The 23760-nt window shown below is 40.0% G+C and overlaps 1 protein-coding gene across 9 annotated transcripts in view; it reads right to left on the minus strand.

The window, feature by feature from the left end:
• The window catches only part of LOC148394952 (leucine-rich repeat and fibronectin type III domain-containing protein 1-like protein), a 108371-nt gene that overhangs the window by 3092 nt on the left and 81519 nt on the right, over positions 1-23760 (minus strand). For 5 of the 9 annotated variants that reach the window (XM_088380951.1, XM_088380956.1, XM_088380947.1 and 2 more), the window contains 4 exons: positions 15710-16359; positions 11134-11219; positions 8676-9584; positions 2783-3555 (listed from right to left, as the gene is read on the minus strand). In XM_088380951.1, coding sequence (XP_088237077.1) covers positions 11170-11219; positions 15710-16359 — 700 coding nt within the window. In that variant the 3' untranslated portion in view covers positions 2783-3555; positions 8676-9584; positions 11134-11169. Of the gene's footprint in view, positions 1-2782; positions 3556-8675; positions 9585-11133; positions 11220-15709; positions 16360-23760 lie in introns of those variants that run through there. The other 4 variants (XM_088380948.1, XM_088380953.1, XM_088380950.1 and 1 more) reach the window with 4 other exon arrangements.

Genomic DNA, 23760 nt, shown 5'->3' on the forward strand with positions numbered 1-23760 from the left:
ACTAAATCTTTTCAATCAATTGAATCATGTGCAGAAACTTTTATTTAGCCTTGATAATGGGCTGACTATATGATGATTTCTATCTTCTAAAATTCTCTTTGCGATGACAAGTAGGTCACACAATTTAATATTTGATTGGTCCCAAGATAGTGTTTAGGGTAAAATCATACATTTACATGTTTTTCAAAACATTTCATGCTTTGGAAAAAGCTAGAACTTGCAGAGGAATAAAAAAAAAAAAGTCAAATCAAGTTGGGTGATCTCCACCGAAGTAGACATCATCAGACAGCATCAGAGTCCTCAGCGGTATGACGGGCCCAGTGAGACATTGGACTTGCAAATTAGTCTTAGTTTGATTTCCTGTGTTGATTTCCTGTGTTTAGATCTCTTTTAGGGCATATGATGTTTTTCCAATTTCATCAGTCTACAGATTTGGACTCAGCTTGGGTGCACTGCACAACATGACCATGTGTATAACGCATACTATAAATCAGAATGATAGGTGTAACCATTTGGCATCTGATTTAATCGTGTCATACACTGCAAGTGATGCGTCTGTTGTGTTATGAACATTCAGGCATTGTGCCAACTGGACCAAATTGTGATTCTTTCATTGCTTAACGTCATGACGTTACCCAATGCATGGAGTGAGGCAAGATCATTTGATCTTGAAATGAAGGCTTGCACTAGGGAAAGACATTTGAATTCATTGATTTCTCCGTGGCGTTATTTTACTTCTTTATGGCAAAATTGCCACAGTGTGTGGCTACAATAGTAGCAATAAATATGGATGAAGCGCTCCATCTACATTTCATTGGGAAGAATTTGGTTAGTAAGCTTAACTTCTGTATAAGTCGCTATTCATGATACGGAGATACTCTGAATGGGCGATGCGGTGAAGTTTATTACTTGAGAGGCTCTCATTACTCCGTGGAGGGATCCGACTGTAAAACAAGCACTAAAAATAACACAGGTTGCCTGTAACAGTAGCAACTTATGATGGCTGACAGACAGGATTGTTAGATTCTTCAATTTTTGTTAGTCTACCAACCATTTGATGTCTTTCAAGCAGAAGTCAAAATAAAACTTTTCTTAGTATGTTCCATGCAACCCCACCAGCCTTAAAACTTTAGTCTGATTATCATTGAGTTTGTGGATTATGTATTAAGCAGAAAACAATCTACCAATTTTTATCCATCAAGGGGGGCTGCCATTTTACTATGTACTTGGACTTGCTGTCGACTGAAAATGCCAATCAGTGCCTAAGGGCTCAGGAAACAACCATCACAGCTCAACAGTTATGTGGGTTTTGTCATGTGATATTTCCAGGCTGAGCCCTTATGCACCGTGGTGTCATTTTCATTTGTTCATGTCGAGCCTGCCATATTATTTACTGCGTTTTTCATGCCTCTTCCAAAGAAATCAACCTCATCCCAGACTACTTACCGTATTTTCCGCACTACAAGGCGCACCTAAAAACCTCCAATTTTCTCAAAAGCCGACAGTGCGCTTTATAATCAGATGCGCCTTAAATATGGACCAATATTGAGCCACTACAGCAGGCGTGTCCAAAGTCCGGTTCGCGGGCCAAATGTATATATTTTATACGTATATGGACAAAGTTTTAAAATGGGCCATTCATTGAAGGTGCGCCTTATAATCTGGTGCGCCTTATATATGGACAAAGTTTTAAAATGGGCCATTCATTGAAGTTGCGCCTTATAATCCGGTGCGCCTTATAGTCCGGAAAATACGTTACTTGGACTTGTGGCTGCTATTCAATGTTTTCCCACTAGTATCATTATTCACAATGAATCATGGACTGTGGAGCACAGATGTCAAATTCAAGCCCCAGTGTTTGCGTTCCTCCATCCCCAAACTAATGTACCACAATCATTTTCTTTCTATCTGCTTCAATATCGAACCACTTTCACCTCATTTTGTCAATTTACGTCAACAGTGGATTAAAATGATACCTGATGACTGAAGGCACTGCCAAGAGGAAAAATAAATTATCCTTACTGGTAATTGAAACATTAAAAAAAAGTAGAAAACTCGAAAAGAAACTCAATTAAAGGAGGAACATGTGGTAGATCTATTGTTGTTTCGCAGCTTCCAACTTAGGAGAAGTCAGGAAAGGAGTAGAAGGGAGTTGTGTGTTGTCACACTGACTTCCTATTAAAGTTGCAAAGAAAATGAAGCGGGGTGAGGGATGAGGAAGAATGAGGCGGAATCACACGAAGGGCTGAGGGGAATAGATGAGAGAATGAGAAGATAATAGGAGCAGAGCGGAGGTAGTGTTCAGCTACAGATTTAGGCAATGTTCACAGTAGTCATTAGCACCTGTGAGGAAGATAATGAGGAACCCACATGACAGCATCATGTTCAATAAAGGCGAAATGCATATTGCCAATTTTAACAACAAAAAGATAAAATGAAATTCACATTTTATTAACAATTTTTGCATTGGGAGATATTATGCTGTCCCTGGCCATATTTTCTTGCATTAGACCACAAGATAGCACAAGTAGACTTAATGAAGTGGCTGCACATCGAGTCTAGGATTATTTTCGTATTCAATCCCTTTGAAGTATATCTTAGATTTAAAAGTATTTTTTGGTAAGGTGAGGAAAATGTACTTCCTGATTGATACAGACTTGATCTGCCAGCAAAATAACATCCATCCGTTATCAGAACCACTTATCCGAATAAGAGTTGCGGAGGACCTACAGTTAATACATAATTATCAACACAAGGCAAGCATGTACTCAATTGGAAAAGTCCACACTTTTTTTTTATTAAAATATTCACACACCATAAAAATTACATGTACAAAACTATAAGATTTGAAATTGCTTTATATACACATACAAAATATAAAGACCAAAGGGGGGGGGGGGGGGGGGGATACACATAAGGGAGGCATGTTGGTAAGGGAGTGGTCTTGTTGTGCGAGTCTCTTTCACAAGAGCTTAATAGAATCAAGGTTCTCCTTTTGGAACAGGTATCCTTCCAAAATGAACAGTAATGACGTTGGTGATAAAACTCATGACCAAAATTTCAATGGAGACAGACATGAGCAGTAAATATCAGCGACAGTACTTCTTGATCATAAATTCCACTTGCATGGGCCAAAGCATGAGGAAGATGAAAGAGATGCTATTGAGGGTCCAGCTCCAAGACACACTAATGGAAAGCTCTCTCAGAGAAATCAAATGAAACGCAAGTTTAGACTTCAGGTAATTCATGCTGGGCACACACTCCAATCTATAGTAACAATAATGATGTGATTAAGATGGAAACGGAGCTGGGACCAGCGCAAACAATGTTGTAAACAATTTGCAATCTTATATTCTCACACCACATTTGTCCTGCACATGAAAAATATTCAACATCAGTGAATGACAGTTGAGCTAAGGGTTAAAAAGAACCGTGATAGATGACTAAAACTGATGCAAGGCTGTCTTTTTTTCTTTTTCTTTTTGTGTGTATGTGTGTGTGTGTGTGTGTGTGTGAAGAACTGTGCTTTTATCTTCAGACATGACAGATCTGGGCCTGAAAAGAGAAAAATATGATATAAATAAATGAATATTGTTCTGTCATTTAATCCAAGGTACATTTTCTGCTCCCTACCACAAAATAAAATAAAATTGAATATTAACAATGTTGACGATAACTTGGCACATACTTTGTGTGTGTGTGTGTGTCTGGTACTGTCTGTATAATAGTAGAACATGAAAACAAATGTAATGAACAAAATCATATATATAAATATATTAATCAGTATAAAAAATATGAAAAACTACCAAATAACATTTTTACCAAGAATTTGCAAAGATCCACAACATGAATAATTGGAAATTGTCTTTTTTGGTTAAATGCTGCCCCCTCTGCAGCCCAGTGGACAGTCATTAAATAACATCTCACTGTAGCCGCAAAAAAAAAAAAAAATCTGCTTTGCATCGCAGCCATAACTTTGCCGAGTTGCTTCACTGCTCACAATCGCTTCAATCACATCATAAAGCTTGGACTCATATTTCCCATTGCTTTGAATCATTTTCTTCTAGCTCAGTCCATCTTGAGTCATCACGTCACACCAGACAATATCTCCGTTTTCCGCAGTCACACTGCCGGAATCTGTCTGGCTCTTTTATTACCGTAATTGCCGGACTATAAGCCGCGACTTTTTTCCAAAATTTTTGACCCTGCGGCTTATAGTCAGGTGCGGCTTATATAAGATTTTTTTCGTGATTTTTGTGATGACTTGATCACTTTTACTCTTAACACTATTATATACAGTAAAAGCTACAAAACAAACTGACAAATAACTCGTTTTCAAATCAGACGAGTAAAAACTGGTCAAATATTTTTAAAAAAAGCTATTATTAAAAGTGAAGACAATTTGCAATTCTAGTAATGACACACGAATTTGATGCACAATTTGTCTTCGCGGGCCACATAGAATGATGTGGTGGGCCGTATCTGGCCCCCGGGCCTTGAGTTTGACACCTGTGCTCTAAACCCTTTCTCTTACTCTGCCATATCACTCAGACATTACACAAAGCAGTGGCGCTGTTTGGACAATCTGCATTGTAATTGTACTAAGTTCATCTTGTTTTTCCTTTTTTTAATCACTTCACTGGTTTCTTTTAAATCAAACAAGTTGTTTGATAACAACTTGTTTGATATAAAAGAAACCAGTGAAGTAATCTGCATTGTATTAAAACCCAATCAATCAGCATTTAAATTCAATTCTTCTGACATTTTGCTCACCAAAAACAGGTTGTAATGAATGTGAACTTTTAATGCATTATATTCAGAAGGTTACTTTGAACCTTAAACGGCGGCGCGGCGTACTTATGGATTTTTACGGCCTCCGGCCTCCAGGAGGCGCTCTAGCAAGAAGCAAGAGCGAGACAGGCGAAGAAGAGATAATGCGCCAAAGAAGACGGGCTAGTTTTTGTTTACATTTCGCGCATCACGCGATCAAGACGGACATTACTGAAAGGAAGCCTTTATACACAAACCGTCATCATGGGGGACAAAAGAAATGCATATGATGCAGCTTTTAAGCCAAAGGCAGTCGATGTTGATGACATTATCTTGTGTCTACTCTGGAGCGTACTTATGGACTTTTACGGCCTCCGCTCTCCAGGGGGCGCTCTAGCAGGAAGCAAGAGTGAGACAGACGAAGAAGAGATAATGCGCCGAAGAAGACTTGATCGTCTCGCGCATCACGCACACACCCACATTGACACAAAGACAGCAAGCTTTTATACACAAACCGTCATTATGGGGGATAAAATAAATGAATATGATGCCGCTTTTAAGCTATACGGGTCGCTCGCTAGTTTAATATAATGTAGCGCTTCGTGCATGAATAAGATTAGCATGAACAGAACCTCTTCACACTCGAAGAAATGCATAGAACCGACGACGAAAGAGAGACTGAGAAAGTGTGAGGCGAAGGATATCTAACGCTATTCCAATCGGACACGAAGGAGGAAGACTTGGTTTCAGTGCACAGGAGGAAAATGAAGACGGCTCTTTTTGTACTTTTACTGGTATGTTTTTTTTAACCAGCCCTGTTCGTGCTGTGCTACCGTGTTGCCGCTGTGTAACCGCCGCCATTACCGCCGCGTCTCAGTGACTTTTCTGTGTTAATTCCGTGTTGCTGTGGTATTACTGCCGCGTCACAGGCAGTGTTTGGAAAGAAATGTTAAGGTATGTTATTAAAGCTTTAAAAAAAAAACTTTGTGTCCAGTCTTTCTTTGCTAATAACTCGCGTGCACACTTCCGCGTTGCTGCGGTACTACTGCTGCGTCACAGGCAATGTTTAGAAAGACATGTTCAAGTATGTTATTAAAACGTTCAAAAGGCTTTCTATGTACTGTCTTTCTTTGTAAAAAACTCGTGTGCAAGTGCGGCTTATAGTCCGGTGCGGCTTATGTAAGAAAAAAAAAGAAATATCCCTGAATTTTAGCTGGTGCGGCTTATAATCCGGTGCGGCTTATAGTCCAGCAATTACGGTACTTATCAACATTTGGAGCGTGTGTATTGTCTCCTTTTATGTGTCCAGTTTCTTTCTCATCTAAGGTTTATCCAGTGTTGTCTTTGCAATCTCCCTCCCTTACACTTGATATCTTCATGTCTTTCTCGTCTTCAGCATTTCCTGTTTCAGGACCATGTGAAAATTATGAAGAAGTTTTATTTTCTCAGTTACCTTGCCCATATCCCACTTGAAAGCAGCCCAATTCTATGAAGGTATAACAAATTTGATGATACAGCGCCCCACAAAAAAGATACACTCGCCAGAACAGGTAACCTAATTTCCTTATCCAGCTTGGCATTTTACATAATGCTAAACTCACCATTATTTGCTTAATGTTCTAAATCTGCCACACCAATAGGACACCAGAGAGCATGTGAGCACTTTAGCACTCCATTTCCAAATGCTACTGCAATCTCATCATTTTATCCAACTCATAAAAAAATACATAGAATCTGCATAAATGCCATTCTTCTAATTACAAAACATAAGTTTCAGTGATGGGCCAGAACAATCCAGCTGAAAAATACAAGCATAACTACTGAAATTAATATAAATTAGAGGATAAAATCAGAGATTCATCACTCTGAGCAGATATTTATTGTAAGAAAAAAGTATTTTGAGGGATAAGGCCTTAAAAATCATTTCATTCTGTAGGATTAGCTACATGATGTAAATATGGATTCCCAATAGCGATGAAATGGTTGCATATTATAAAAAAACAAAACAGTAGTTATTTTATTATTCAATGCTGTTAAAAATTTTGCATTTATTTTCTCCAAGTTCAGGTTAATGCAGGAGTCTCAAACTCACAGTCCGGGGGACATTCGTGACCTGCCGGTTGAGTTTTTATGGCCCCATATTTGACATCAATGTTTGATGTTAGTCCACCCCTGGGTCTTTCATGTGTGTGTTTAATCACATTTAGGTTATCATATCTTAGGCTCATGACAGCATTTAGTGAAACGTAATTCTGAAGTGTCCCCCATCACCCAGCCCCAACCCTTTCTTCAAAACCTGCTGTGAAGACAGAAGGTTGGCAATGAGAACTGCCAATTTGAAGGGAAGCAGGAGATGGAATGTTATTTTGTTGAGCACAGTACAGTATGTATTATGTCATTTATTTTTCCAGAACAGAATATATCTCACATCCCTATACAACACACATTAGTGCTCCGCTCCATTTTCTATGGCCTTATCTTATTCCCTTTTGTTAGTTTTTGCTTCTCAGTTCCTATCCTTCTCTTGCTTTTTTAATCCTACTTTGTCCCTCCCTCTTTCCCGATTTTCATTAAATAAAGCTTCTTATCATGTTCAGCTTTCCACCCATAGTCTACTCCTCAGCAACACAGTTTAATCCATAAAGCCATACTTCATTATAAGATATGACTGGAACATAATGTACAGTACATGTATTTCATTGATGTGTTGCCCGAGGTAGGGGTGTCATATAGATCTATAGTGAGCAAGTTTGTCTGCATAGTTTGTAGATCAGCCTCACTCAACCTGTGTGTTTTAAACCCTTTCCTGCTTTCTCAGCGTCTATTTAACATCGTTTACAATCAGATGAGTTGTTTCCTCTGTGGTTTGTGTCATATATTTCTTAGAAATATTACCTCAGCGGTAAAAGACACTGTTTTTGTTGTAAAAACATGTCTATTTCTTTTGGAGTTTTTTTTTCCCCCTTCTACCTTACACCTGCATCATTACTGTCATTATATTTAAGTGTGACATCAACTCTGGTTAGATAGCTGCTGGTGAACGGCTGGATGGAAAACGGTGTGCAAGTGCCCAATGTCATATGCACATTTGTACAAACAAGTGTCAATACGAGTGAATAAGGTGTCTGTTTGTGTAAAAGCTAAGTAATGTATGCATGGTCACGTTCATCCTCACCTGAGCCCCCTCAGCCATGGGATGTTTTATGGTGCAGTATTGCCCATCAGACCACATGGTGAATTGAAGACCATGAAAGGGCTTTAGCATACCGTATTTTCCGGACTATAAGGCGCACCGGACTATAAGGCGCATCTTCAATGAATGGCCCATTTTAAAACTTGGTCCTTGTATAAGGCGCACCGGACTATAAGGCGCACCATTCATGCATCATGTCAGATTTTTAATCCAAATCAAATCATTCTCCATTTTATCTTTTTTATTTCAACTTCAGACACAACAAATTACTTTATAATCACAAAATAATGATCCATAGTCTTTTTGATTCATGATTCAGTCTTCAGCAGGCCACTTATGATTGATTTCATGACACAATGCTTCGGGCCATTTTAAATTTAGGAATTTGGTCCATATATAAGCGCACCGGACTATAAGGCGCACTGTCGGCTTTTGAGAAAATTTTAGGTTTTTAGGTGCGCCTCATAGTGCGGAAAATTCGGTAGTTCATCACACCAAATTTTATGTGAAAACAAGCCTGATGTCTTGAATTGTTATACAATTGTAATGTGTGTAATGTATGTTGAAAAATAAATTATGTGATTGTAAGGTAATACAGTATGAGGAAATAAATAATTGAAAAAAGTGTGTGATGAGCATACAGTATATCAGAGATCCTTGAGTCTATGGGTGACACATTTTCTTAGTTAAAAATAATTTGGATATTACTTACCTGGACTAAAAGGGACCCAGAATCTTGCAAGTGAGCATTGGCAGTCCTTGCCAGTCCAATCCAGTGGAATTCAGGAGGGCCAGGTGAAAATATTTTGAACTGGCACAAAAGATGGTCTGCATGGTCTAGTCCGGTTTTGTTTGTACCAGATTAGTGACAGTACATTTTGAATACACAACCAGGACCCAGGGAAGGCTCCACTTTCTCTAGAGTCAAATCTTCATTCTTTAAGAACTGTCCGGAATGAACCACTGGATACGAGGGCTGTGTCAAAGTTGAAATCCATCTCACAGCAGCACATCTGCGTTTTGCAAAGTTGCATTAATTCACTTGATTAAATAGAAGAAAGAAATGTTGATTTTGCACTTGTTAGTTGCAATCTGGGTTATTAAATATTGTGCAGTTTATATACCCAAAACACCAGTGCTCAGCATTTGTAGATCCAAGTTGAAGGGGATTCTGAAGGCGGCCCATCTACTTGCATCATCTCCTTCTTATTTGTCCGGTTGGAGAAGAGATCATTTACAGTGTATCCAGTATGTATTTTATGTCAATACATATTTGTATGCTTCTCAGTTGTTGTTTTTTTGTCATTATCCAATGCAGCATCAACTTCGACTGCATCTTGTATTTAAATAAGGAGAATTCCACATTTATGAGTGCAGAATGTGTTCCATTAGACGTGATCGTGATGATACTATCTTGCAGAAAGTGGTCAATCATCATTGGCAAGCACTTAAACAATAATCCAACCCAGAAATGAGAACCATGATAATGAGAAAAAGGGCAAACCAGATGGAAAGACAACAACGAGTACAGGAAACAAGATAAACAGGACAGGGGTGATGTCTTCTTGGCTTTCTCCCGCGGTGGTTGAATTCAACACTTCAGAGCAAAAGGTTCAAGGCTCTAGAAAAGAGAGAAGAAATGACAATGGTGAGATTTTAATGTAGGAATCAAATATTTTTGGGGTATGTATGTACGTATAGGGATTGGAATCACAAGAGGAATACATTAGATGCTCTAAGTATCAGTAAGTAAGGAAAAACTTTGGATAAAAAGGGAGTAGAAAGTCAAGAAATTATAATACAGTAACAGAGGAAAGGGAACATTAGTTAAATGTGCAAGAATCTGCTGTATTTTAGATTTCCAGCCATTCTAGAATTGGTCCTGGCAGAGAACAAAATGAGATAAGCTATCAAGTCTGATTCTAGAACTGTGCTTTGAATTATTTTGGAAACCATGGTATTCAAACTGTGACCCCCTTTGTCTGACGGTCAAATTGGCATTTGTCTCACTCGGTTATTTCTTTGTCATGACATTCTCCGTCAGGGGTAATTACTAGCATCAGTAGTAGAATCAATTATCTGCAGTACCTGTTTTTACTATTACCATTTTTTTACGTTCACTTTTGTTTGAATTTGTCAACATAGAAAAAGGAAGGAAAGGCAATATCTTTGAGAAGGATGAAGCGCTACTTTTCTCTGGCAGGTTATTGGAACATATGTTATTGGTAATGTGTGTGTTTGTCAGAACATTCTTAACTACATTTGCCTGAAGGAATATTTTATACAAGCGTTTATGTAGAGCTTGTGCTTCAAGCGTCAGCTAAAGAATGAAGCAGCATATTTGTAATGAGGGGTCATTCTTTATTCATATATCACAACCTCAGCACATCTCTGCTGAATTGCGTGTCATCACCCTCCAACTGACCGCCTCTATCTTTACCTGCACTACTCTCGCAAAGGAGGTGAAAAAATATTTTACACAGAGAACAGGGAAGAGTATGTGTGACAACGAGATGGATGGCAAGGACAAATTTAATGCAGAAGGCTTGAAGAAGTAATATAGGATTAGGCATTAGGTAATAATTTGCCGCAAGCAAAAATGCACAGCAGTTCGAAGGTTGAGAACTGTAAATAGGTGCAATTCAAAAAAAAAGTTGGAAAAAAAACCACCCATAGCACGATACATGGGAAAGAGAAGGCGACAAAGCGGGAATCAAAAGGCTAAAGAAAAGGCTGCAGGCATAGGGAGCATGAAAGGAACAATTCACCGAAAAAATATGACCCTCAAGTTTGATCTTTTTTGTTCATTTCAATTTTCACAGGCTTTGAGGAATCTGACACATTGCTTAAACTTACTAAAATTAAAAGAAGATTCTTATTAATCACTCAGTCTGTTCTTTTCGATATTACAATTTCTAGAAAAATAATCCTAATTGAAACACCTGCAACTTGGATGATTAGACCTCGACCATTACATTTGATTATGATAAAAAAAAAAAAAAAACTCCATACTCGAAATACCTTTAGTAGAGTAGAAACATACATGGACAAACAAGCTACTATACACTGTAATTTGCAAAAGAGATACAAACTTTTGGGTCAGAGGTAGGTAATATCCTAAAATCATTGGATGAGACTCGGTAGATGCTAAAAATCATGTCAATCATTACTCTTTGGAGCCAAGTCATTGTGAGGCCAGGCGATTGTCAGATCTTAAAATTTCTCCACTCGACATTATGAGGCCGTCCTTCGTCTGCTGGTGGAAGCATCAGAGACATGGAGAAAGAGAGACGGAATCAGCAGCAGAGACAACAAACTAGAAAACAGTGAAAATCCAGACAGAGGGAAATCAAGAGTAAATGAGAAACACAACAGGAGGCTCAAAAGGGAGATGCATTCACAGACACAGATGGCAGTAAAGAATGAAGCCAGGCATGAGGGTTGACAGCAAAAGGAGTGATGGTGTTTTAAGGCACAGCAGAAAGACAGGTTCCAAGGTCACGAGTGGGCCATGGGGATAGCACAGATTGATTTCCACAAATAGTCAAACACATTCTCATGTGGAAATGAACTATTTTCCTATCTTGGCTGACCTTGTGGGAGGATGCACTGTTGCCCTTGCTTAAGGCGGTTAATCCTCACACATTACATCTTTCAAATGCATTCACAGACCTGCAGGGTTTTGGTGGATGACCCTGACATTTTTATGCACACACAGATTTCCACTTCACTAGAGAGAACATTACATTGACTTCCCAAGGGGAACTTTTAACCCCTTAAACATGAGGGATTACACAGAGCACGCTGTTCAGCCCCAGTTGGAGATTTGGTGAATGGATTGTTTAACACATACGATGAACAGATGTCCCATTTGGTTGACTGGTCTTAAAAGCACAACAATTAACTGAGTTAATTGTGTGTCAAGTTTTTACTGTAATCTGTAATCCTTGTTATATCGTCTCCCTTGTTTCATATTCAGGCTGATTTTAATGGTGACTCACATTACAGTAAAAAAAGACAATTATTACAATTTAGCAACATTACTACAAGTCATGATGCAAAGGTTCCCTTTGGCATGGAAGTACCTTCCATCACTGGTTCTCGACCTCTAGCCCTGTAGCGGTCTGTGGGCCACTTCGGAGCGGGCTGCGGCGGCCCGTGCAGATGAAAGAATTAAAAAACCTTCATCATCCGTGAGTGAGTTAGATAGAGCCCTGCTCATCCACACTGACATAAGGGGTCAAGGTCTCAGGTGCCGCCTTTATGCTTTGTTGGGGAGTCACTCGGCATATGCTTAATCAGGAAGAGGCCTCTGGGTAGAACTAACATGCTGCAGGGTCTATACCATGATATGCTTGTTCTCAATGTTGGGTCTCATTTTTGACAACCACAGGCCTTTAATGGGGATCTGTCTTTTTATCTGTCATGAGCTGCGCTTTTCAGTCACTCTGATTGTAGCTCCCTCTGATCAGATCAATGTTTCCTGTCTCTGCAATGCAGCAAGCAGTGAAACGTATCACAGACGCATTACACACCCCAAGAAACCTAAATGTCTCTCTTCAGACACATTTGCGTGTTACTCCTCCATACGGTTTGCCCTAGAAGTGCCAAACAGTGATTGTGGGAGCAAAGCAAGGAAGGCAAAGGACACCTGTCACTTGTTTGAGTTGCAAAAGCTAACAAAATAATTGTTGTGCATGTCTCTAGTGTGCAGACAGCTCGTTGGATGTTAGTCTGACTGACGGTCTTCAGTCAGGTTTGGTATAGAAGAGGCTTAGGGCAATTAAAAACTACAGTAGTTGTGTTGTTCAAAAAGTGAAACAATGCTCAGTAGCAAAATGAAATGTATTCCTTTTCATATTTTTGAGTGAAATTCTACCCTGTCGTACTTAGAATGAACCCCCAAAACATTTACCCTTTAGGGGGCCAATTTGGCAAACAACTTGAACCACTTGCTGAAGTATTTCCCTGCACATGGTTTCAAAGGTGAAACGGATAACAGCAAGTTTTAATTTGCCATCCAAATAATCTTATTAAAAAAATGCAGATTCTCACAGACTGTATGACTGAACACACTGAGTGTCTTGGTCAATTAACGGTTATAATTGCCACACCGATCTGACAGAGTTCATGAAGGTCAAAACTTTCCCTGAACTAGATGAGTAAGCCGCCACGTTATCTCCCTCCCCCTGTATTATTATCATACGCTCAATGACATCTCATTTCAACCCGCTCATAGAGGCTAATTGAATGACTTTCCAGACACTGATAACATATTTCAACTTTGGCTGTTTAAGCCCAATGTGTGAAATGATGTCTCCATTTATTCATTCTAATTTCCTGAGTAGATTGCAGTTGCAATGGAAGTCTACTGGAGCGAATTTAGTTGCGTGAAAATCTGCTATGGCACTACTGAGAATTATAAATAACCTTCCCGAGCATGTTTGAGTGTGTGCATCCAGAGAACAAGGCAGTCATCACAAAGTTTTATTAGCCTTAGAATAGCCTTTTCTTCCCATGATTAGGTTGCTTAATTGAACAGTTTTAGTCCTGAAATTTTAACTGTGGTCCAGAGTCAAGTAGAGACGGTTTTATTTTATTTTTAGTCTGTGATCCAAGTCTGCAGCATACATATTGGCAGAAAATACATTTATAATATGATTTGCATGAAAAAATATAACCTTTTAAAATGTGATTTTTGAAGACTTCACAAACTTTATATAAGGAAAATGAAAGTTTTAATGGCTGAGTGAGGTAGAAGTTTCTCCTAGTGAAAGATTATGGCATCCTGTATTGGAATGTACCTGTCAGAATCATTTTTCTAAAATTATTTGTGTGGCTGAATTCACTTGAAAAATGACCTTAAGTGACATCCCTTCTCGGAGAGCTTTCCTCAAGTTTTAGAAGTGTTTTTCTATGAATTTTTGACGTCACACACTAATGTTGAACACATTGTTCTTGAGGTAATCTAAAAGCCATAAAAAGTCTAGACGTCACTAGCAACTGACTTGTTTAGGGACACTTGTTGGCAGGCACACTGTGTGACTATTCAAATGGAAAATGGGCAGCTGTTTGATTACTTTGGATGAAGGGTTGGCCACACATATTGGCTGTGGACCAGTACAACCACATCCCATTATTTGTCTGTATATTTTCTCTCTAACACACACACACACACACACACACACACACACACACACACACACACACACACACACACACACACACACACACACACACACACACACACACACACACACACACACACACACACACACACACACACACACACACACACACACACACACACACACACACACACACACACACACAGACACACAGCAGGCACTCGTACCAGATCTTTGGGGAATTTCAGAGCATGCTACAACCACCTGCATGTTGAATGATAGTCAATAACATACATATGCAACATTCTTCACCCAATGTGATATAATTCTCTATTTAAAGTGCACAGTGAAAATATTTTTCTCCACTGTTGTCAGTTACTGTTTATATATTTTATTGAAGTGCCACAAGAGTGCTATGAGGAAATGAGAGTTCAAAAGACTGAATGGAAGCCTCGAGCTGAGGGGATGTGAATGATCTGAAGGTAAATTTTAACCAATATCATTGGAGAAAATTGGTTCACGACTGCTGAACATAGGCCTTTAGTCATTTGTACACCTTGGAACTTTTTTGGGGGGGATAAAATGTGACAATATAATTTGAATATATCAGTGTTAGCGAGGCATGGCTGAATAAAACATCTTGGCCAAGACTTGTTTATGTCACTCAGTCACAATTGTTCCTTTCTGCTCCTTATCCAAAGTAACACAATCTGAGGCATTTTAGTATTCACTTGTTATACTTATTTAGTTAAAAAAAAAAAAAAAAAGAATTGTCATTGCAAGGCTGTTTTTTCTGCAGACAAAGCAAGCCAACTTTTTTGTTGCTATTTTTTAAATCCCACCGCCATCATTATCCACTCTTGTGTTGTTTGGTTGTTTGGTATTGGTTACCTTGTTTCTTGTGTACATTGTTACCCAGGAGAGGTTCACTTAGACTCACTCCTACAGATTCCAAGGCTGGAATTATACAGATATCACTTGAGGGAGCAGAACCTAAACACTACACGCAAACACAAGTCGCTCTGAGGAAGGTTTGAGTGTTTACAGCAAAAATTACTAGGAAGGTAAACAAACTTCTTTTTAAATAAAGATATGTGCAAATTAAATTTTTACATTAAATTTCTAAGCGACTAAGACTTCACAGTTTGAGCATGGATGCTAGCTATTCAGTGGCATGTATAATGCGCGAGTATAGAAAACAACTGCTTTTGAAGAGCAATTTAGTGGTGGTGAGTGTGTAAGAGGGTGTCTTAATATCATGGGTGCATACTCATCTTGAGTAGAATTCGCACAAAATATTTTAGTATAAAATGTTTGTTCTAACAAAAGAAAATAATACATGATATGAATGTACTCATCAAATTGTTTTTTCTTCCCCCAAAATTTCCCTTGGCTTATTTCAATCATCCTCTCTCACACGCTTCTTTTTCCTATCGTTGATTATAATAATTTCACACTACCGAAATATCTTTTTTTTCTCACTTTCCATCTCTTCCTGTAAAACTCATCCTCATTTCTTTATATATCTGTTTTTTTTCCCAGTGAAATTCATTTTTGCCTATTTAGCCCCTGGCTGCTTGCCACCACTATCTATGCTCCTTGTCTGTTGGTGCTCTACCTGCCAATTCCTTGGGGGAGGTGGGCTCTTTGACGACAGATGGTGGTCTGTTTTTCATCTCAATGGCAACCCTGGAGGTGAAGCGGGCCTTGTTGGGTGAAAGCAACTCCTCATTGGCCGTGGAGTTTGTCCGTGCCATTGTGTTCCGCCCACTGGCCTCCTCCACAACCAATGCAACAGTATCCCTCAGGGTGTTGCTAGGTGACATGGCTCCAGATGGACCCACTGCTTCTTCGTCCTGACTGTCAGTCATTTTTGAAGCAGAGCGAGGCAGGACTTGGGCCTGACCACCACCCCCTTGACCGTTGCTCTGCTGTCTTGGCACGGTTGTAGAAATGGCAGATTTTCCACGGGCTGTCCCTTGGTGGCTATAAACCTTGTATCTTATCATCAGGATAATAATAAAAACCAGGACAGACGCCACTATAATTCCTCCGATGATGATGATCATAGTTCCTCCCAAGAAGTGACTATGTAATGCCTGACACTGGCTGAATTCCGTGTCTGTCGTGAATGACAAGCAACCCAGGGGACGTGTCGCAGTCAGCGAGGTGACAACATCGTCGAACACGGCAAGGACGCACAGGTCATAGCTTCTCCCGGCAGCAAGGTCACGAACCAGGAAGTCATTGGTGCTGGAGGGAATCATCCTAGAAAAGTAGAGACATCAAACAAAAATATGTCAGACATCAAACGGGCAGAGCCAGTGAGCAGCTAAGGTATATTTTAAAACAGCCTTTTTTGTTGTTGGTGTTGAAAGCAAATAATCAGACCTTCAAGTCATTTTTCACACAGATCAGAGGTAAAATTTCAACATCAACGGTGTGAATTATACCATGTCAGTTGAAGTGTATAATTAGCTTGGTTGGTAACAAAAGTGAGATATGTGGATGTTGTGTGGCAAATGGGTGTTGTGAGTTTATAAATTACATACATCACAGAGGACACATTTCACCACACCCAGATGTGTGTGTGACGATCATTGGGACTTTAACATGCATTTAAAAATACAAACTGCAATTAATATTCTTGGAATGAAGATTTATGTATTGAACAAATAATGTGCATTCTTTGCAAGGCTAGATTTTTTTTTATTTTGCGTCTTACACGTTCTTGCACTGTGTTGTGGCCGGAGTCCTGACTCCTTTGTATCGTGTCTCTGCTGGGTTTTGTACGTGTGCACAAAATATGTCCCAGCATATCATATAATGAATCCATTCCCAGACATACATCCACACTACTTTTAATGTTCTCGTATGGTATGACATTATATACAGTACTAATGCGTATGAACTGGTACATTTCAAGCCATTAAATATTTACAGTAACTTAAGAATATTGCATCTTCCACATGTATGTCAAAACTTCAGAAAGGGCAAGGTCTGCTGGGCCATGCAGAAACAGCCTACTTGAGCAAATCTATTTAACATTGTAATTATACTGCATGGTTATGCAGTTAATGAGATCAACCATGACACAACATGTGCACACACACACATACGCACGCACACAATTAATCAATGCCTTTCTTTGTTACTTACAGTTCACAGGCACAATACTGACTTCAACAGGCAAATGGGAACGTGACACTGCTACACAAGCAACCATCCGTGTTTTGGTGCTCCTCGGGTCATCATGACACCCACAAGCACAACCATGCATTCACATAAAGCTATGGTGAGTCCACACACCGAAAACACACAACTGAATGCGGAAACCATTAAATAATTTTGCTTTTAAAATTGTACAAAGTACCACAACTTGTGAGGATGCAAAATAAAATTTACTGAATTTAGATTTTCATGCTTTATATTGTCCCCTCCAAAAATGTAAACAGCTTAAAGTTCGATTTTATTTGATGCTCATCTTTTACGTATAGGCATGTAAATTATGCAGACCAAGATGCTTAAAAACTACACCATAAATGTCACTATCTGGTGTAAGTAACCATATAGCTTTAAAAATGCATCACATTATGTGACGTGTGTGTTAAAGTCTGCACGTATATCACATTAGACCTAGTAAAGACAAGTGATGCGTAAACCTAATCTTAAACATAACATTCATAAAATATTAGTGCTATTAAAAATGCATGGTATGGTTTGTGAAAAAAAATGGATGCAAGCTGTGGAGGGAAATGTGTTGAGGGTAAAAAAAATGGGCCTATTATTATCTAGTCATGCTTAATGAATGGCTCTCCATGTGTGCTCATGTTAAAGATCAATGTCATGTGACGCCTTTGCTAAACTGTCACTTGATGTGCATTATTATTGCAGTTAACCTTAGGGGGGGGAAAAGCATATTTGGGCATTTAAGAATGGCAGCACAGTCGAGAAGCTTATCATAGCAGACCTTTTAAAAATGTCAGCGAGCTTCATTAAATGAATATGGCGATTTATGATTCTACGTTTCAATAAAATATATTGTATCACTTCTCATTTATAGGAATTTTCACTGCCTTCCATTTGTCTCAATTACTTCCACACTAGAAGCCTTTTCCTGAAAGATAATTTTTGTGTTGTAAATGAGGGCTATAATACAGGGGAAATGATAGAAAATGTCCTTCCATTTTCTTTATTGCTGAATAGGTTTCACCCAATAAGCTTTAACTGAATAAATTGTCAATGTTTAAATCCATACATGAAAATAGCCTTAAGAGAGATATAGCATGTCCATCTTGAAGAAGCTAAATAAAGACTCTAAACAAGGCCAGTTGTTCTGATTGAATTTGTTTTCACCATACATGTTTTACTCTTTGAACTTTGATCTTATTTGATGTTTGAATTATCTCAAATTCCAACATGATACAGACACATTTTTTCTTACATATGTTTGTGTGTATGTGTGCGTGTGCGCGTGTGTGTGTGTGTGTGTGTGTGTGTGTGTGTGTGTGTGTGTGTGTGCGTGCGTGAGTGAGTGAGTGCGTAGGTTGGTGTGATTGGTCGTTACTTGAGCCCTGAGCAACTTAATTTTCAGTCAACAGCAAGGGGCCAAATTCTCTCCTCCATTTTTCATATTCCACAAATGCATAATTAATCAAAATATCATCTTGAGACGAGACTAGAACAGATTGTAAAGAAAATGTTTGGGTTGATTATCGTTTTATTTATTTATATTTTTAATGGGATGGTATTTTTAGTTCTTAAAGGCTCTGGATGTTGTGGGGCTGTCATGGCTGACACGCCTCTACAACATTGCGTGGACATTGGGGACAGTGCCTCTGGATTGGCAGACCGGGGTGGTGGTTCCCCTCTTTAAGAAGGGGGACCGGAGGGTGTGTTCCAATTACAGGGGAATCACACTCCTCAGCCTCCCCGGTAAGGTCTATTCAGGGGTGCTGGAGAGGAGGGTCCGTCGGGAGGTCGAACCTCGGATTCAGGAGGAGCAGTGTGGCTTTCGTCCTGGCCGTGGAACAGTGGACCAGCTCTACACCCTCGGCAGGATCCTCGAGGGTGCATGGGAGTTCGCCCAACCAGTCCACATGTGTTTTGTGGACTTGGAGAAGGCGTTCGACCGTGTCCCTCGGGAGGTTCTGTGGAGGGTGCTTCGGGAGTACGGGGTGCCGAGCCAACTGATAAGGGCGGTTTGGTCCCTGTATCACCGATGCTAGAGTCTGGTCCGCATTTCCGGCAGTAAGTCGGATTCGTTCCCAGTGAGGGTTGGACTCCGCCAAGGCTGCCCTTTGTCACCGATTCTGTTCATAATTTTTATGGACAGAATTTCTAGGCGCAGCCGAGGCATTGAGGGGGTCCGGTTTGGGGACCTCAGCATCGCGTCTCTGCTTTTAGCAGATGACGTGGTGCTGTTGGCTTCTTCAGGCCGTGATCTCCAGCTCTCGCTGGAACGGTTCGCAGCCGAGTGTGAAGCGGTCGGGATGAGGGTCAGCACCTCCAAATCCGAGTTCATGGTCCTCGATCGGAAAAGGGTGGAATGCCCTCTCTGGATCGGGGATGAGATCCTGCCCCAAGACTATGTCTCTCAGCTGGCCTGGGAACGCCTTGGGTCCCCGGGATGAGCTGGATGAAGTGGCTCGGGAGAGGGAAGTCTGGGAGTCCCTCCTAAAGCTGCTGCCCCCGCGACCCGACCCCGGATAAGCGGAAGAAGATGGATGGATGGATGGATGGATAGAGTACCGTAATTTTCGGACTATAAGTCGCGGTTTTTTTCATAGTTTGGGTGGGGGGCGACATATACTGAGGAACGACTTATATGTGAATTTTTTCAAAAATTTCAAAAAAAAAAAAAAAAGTGAAACCGCGATAAACGAACTGCGATGTAGCAAGGGATTACTCTAATTTGAATTTCAAGTGATGTCAGCAGTGCGGCGCGGCCGTTGTTTACATAAAGGACAAAGATTCGATCACGGGATGACGAAGGGCCCCACGTACTACCGGCATCATTAGCGGCTTTGTTTGTAAGTGACACGGAGGATGAAGAGTTTGAAGGATTTAATGATTTGGAGTGACACAGAAGGTTTGAAAAACGATTATGGCTTTTACGCACGCCCGGTCCTACTCTACGAAGCTCTCTTTCACTTCCGTGGATGGAAGTCGGGGGCTGGCGCTCGGCCGGGTGGCTGTCCGAGGACGGTGGGTGGGGCTCGGACATGGCTTTTGCGCACGCCCGGTCCTACTCTATGGAGCTCTCTTTCACCTCTGTGGATGGAAGTAGGGGGCCGGTGCTCGGCTGGGTGGCTGTCCGGGGACGTTGGATGGGGCTCGGACGTGGCTTTTACGCACGCCCGGTCCTATTCTATGGAGCTCTCTTCCACCTCCGTGGATGGAAGTCCACGCCGCCACACGCCTGGAAGTCAACGCCGTGCTTGGGGCCGTGTTGCGGTGAACTATTTATGTTATAGTTATTTGATATATTTTATTTCGTTTAGCAACTTGTATTTGGTTTTATTGTTGCAGTTCAGTAGTAGTTGGCTCGTTGAACTCTTATTTTGTTAAATAAAGAGAAGTTTACCAAACCCACGTCTTTCCTTGTACTTTGTTAACGCTACAATATAGTTATATACTAGATCTGTGGAATAACGACGAGGCTGACGTCAGCGCGAACGCAAGGACAAGGAATTTGATCGATGAATTTAATGATTTGGAGTGACACAGATGGTTTGATATTATTGCTTATATAATAGTTATTTGATATATAATTTATATATCGTTATATGGGCCTGTGGAAAATTTTGAAGTGCAAGCACCGTGCACCCATTGTTGACATCAAGGACGATCGATGGATTTAATGAATTGGAATGACACAGATGGTTTTATAAACGTGTTATTTATGTAATAGTTATTTGAATAATTCTGAATGTTATGTCAGACCCGTTCTCAGCTCTTCGTTTGTGTTTATGTCACGTTAGCATACCTATCGTTTAGCCTGCTGTTGCTCGTTCATGTCTGTTCTTGGTGTTGGATTTTGTCGAATAAATTTCCCCCAAAATGCGATTTATACTCCGGAGCGACTTATATGTTTTTTTTTCACGTTATTGTGCATTTTATGGCTAATGGGACCTATATTCCGGAGCGACTTTTAGTCCGAAAATTACGGTATTTTAAGAGTAGTTTAGCTCCTCCAATATTTTATTTGCCATTCTAAAATATATTTACAAATTATTTGTTTACTCTGAAAGTGGAAGTGTGTGTGCGTGTTAATACAGGAGTGCAGTTGGTCTGATTGTCTGTGGTCACGAATCCCATTAAGAGATGCTAATCTGCTATCAGTAGTCTCACCCTGAAAATGCATCACAATTGTCTTGCAAGAAGAGCGACAGGTTCGTTAGGCACCCTCGTTACAACGCAACATCAGAGGGGCATGGTGCTGCCAAATCCTGTGTATGCATTCCTGGTAGAGAGAGTGGCTGACATTTCCCTTCTAACAGCATGTTAATGCATATTCCCGGTGATGTCTGTGCATGAGCCTGACCTTTTCAGACCATCTGCATTCAGTTGGGTTAGTTGATGGAAGGAAGCTTTGTTAGTAAATACTGTCCATCAATCAACTCTTGGGCACTCAAAATGCTGACAAGTACCCCCCCCCCCCCCCCCCCCCCCCCCACACACACACACACACACATGCACACACCGTATGTCATGTTGCTATATTCAGAGCCCCGGGTTGTGACTGTTGATCTAAAAAGAACGTCAAGAGAATATTTATGTTAATGCACCCTGGCTGTTTTTAAAATATTAATGTGCCAATTATTCATCCAGTGCAAGCAGGCCAGGACAGTGAAGGGCAACGCTGTGACGGCAAAGTCGCTACAGCAGACAAACTTTGTCTATTCAGCTCTGCAAGCTGCGCCGTTCAAGCAAAAAAATGAAACCTTAAAACCAGATGTCAGCAACAAGAAGAAAGTGATATTTGTTTCTCTACATAATTAAAAATGTAGAAAAACACTAGGGGAAATGTAGCAAGATCATTGTCAGGTCTGTGTCAATTGTGCAGCATCCACAGAGAAGCAAGCTTCAAAAACATTATCCCGTAATTAATAATTCCATGTAGTCGACTTGATTAAGGGGCATGTTCCCCTTCCTTTTGAGCTCTATCCAAAGCTCTGAAATGAAAGTCTCAGCACTTGGAAACCATGAAGGGACAGCTTTGGAAAGTTATTTAGGGCACAGTGAGCAAAATAACACTTTTGGTGGTTGAGGGTTTTGTACACAATCTACATGCAAAAAAAGTCATTTTAGAGTTAAAGCCAAGTTTGGCAAAGAACCATATTTAATGACTAAAGCAAATTATTCTAACACATGTACATTTTACCACAACGGGGATTTTGATGAATTTGATCGAGCACAGGCAGACAGAGACCGTCCTTGCATAGAACCCCCTGAATTATTGTCAAGTCAAGTCAAGTTTATTTATATAGCCTGAAATCACAGGCAAGTCTCAACGGGTTTCACATGTTCAAGAAGTGACAATTATTCTCAAACATCTCCAGATCTTAAACTCCCAGGAGGGCAAGGAAAAACTCAAAAAAACCCTACTGGGGAAAAAATGAGAAGAGACCACAGATGGGAGGATCCCCCTTCCATAGAACACATAATATAAAACAATCCAAAAATAAAGTGGATGTCCAATTCAAAGTGAAGAGCAGAAATCACTTAACTGAAGACATTATTGTTATTAAATAAACTATTTATGTACCGTATTTTCCGCACTATAAGGCGCACCGGATTATGAAGCGCACTTTCAATGAATGACCCATTTTAAAGCTTTGTTCATATACATATAAGGCGCACCGGATTATAAGGCGCATAGAATAAATAACTCAACGTTGCTCAAACGTTAATGCAATCACAATATAGTAACACTCGAAATAGTGAAAACAATAACAATATATCAATAACTCAACATTGCTCAAACGTTATTATCACACAATACACAAAATAAACACGTAAAGCTTACTTTAATAAATTAGTCTTCATCCACGAATCCACATTGGTCCATATATAAGGCACACTGTCGGCTTTTGAGAAAATTGGAGGTTTTTAGGTGCACCTTATAGTGCGGAAAATACGGTATATATTTTTTATCTAAAATAAATGTTTAAATCCACACTGAAAAACCTATAATTTGTCTTATTTTACAATGTGCCCCAGACAGGCAGCAGACTTGTATAAAAAAAGACAACAACAAAAAAACAAATCCCAACCTTAACACAAAGCCCAGCTTAATTAAGAGATTTCTGTTATGATTGCTGCTGGATTTAACCCTCATTTCATATTTTCACCTTCCCTCAGGATTAAGAGAGACGCATGGTGAATAAAAAAAGTCATGAAGCTTAGAAATTGAGGTGCGCGCATGTGATGTCTGAGATTGATTTTACGAAACATTCTGGAGCCTGAGCGTACAAAGCAGCCTTTGTGTTAAGATTATTGCTGCTTTGTATTTAAACAAGACAGCAAGGTTTTTCTTTGCCCCCAGAAGAATGGGTAAATGTGTAAAAAGTTGACGTGGAGCAGATTTTCATTACAAATAAATAAATAATGAGGCAGTGGAATGACTGCACGTATCCTTTCTGCAGCAAGGCGATCATTCAATCC

This window comes from Syngnathus floridae, chromosome 7 (assembly GCF_059516105.1).
Source record: "Syngnathus floridae isolate MCC-2025c chromosome 7, RoL_Sflo_1.0, whole genome shotgun sequence".
Classification (NCBI taxonomy): domain Eukaryota; kingdom Metazoa; phylum Chordata; class Actinopteri; order Syngnathiformes; family Syngnathidae; genus Syngnathus; species Syngnathus floridae.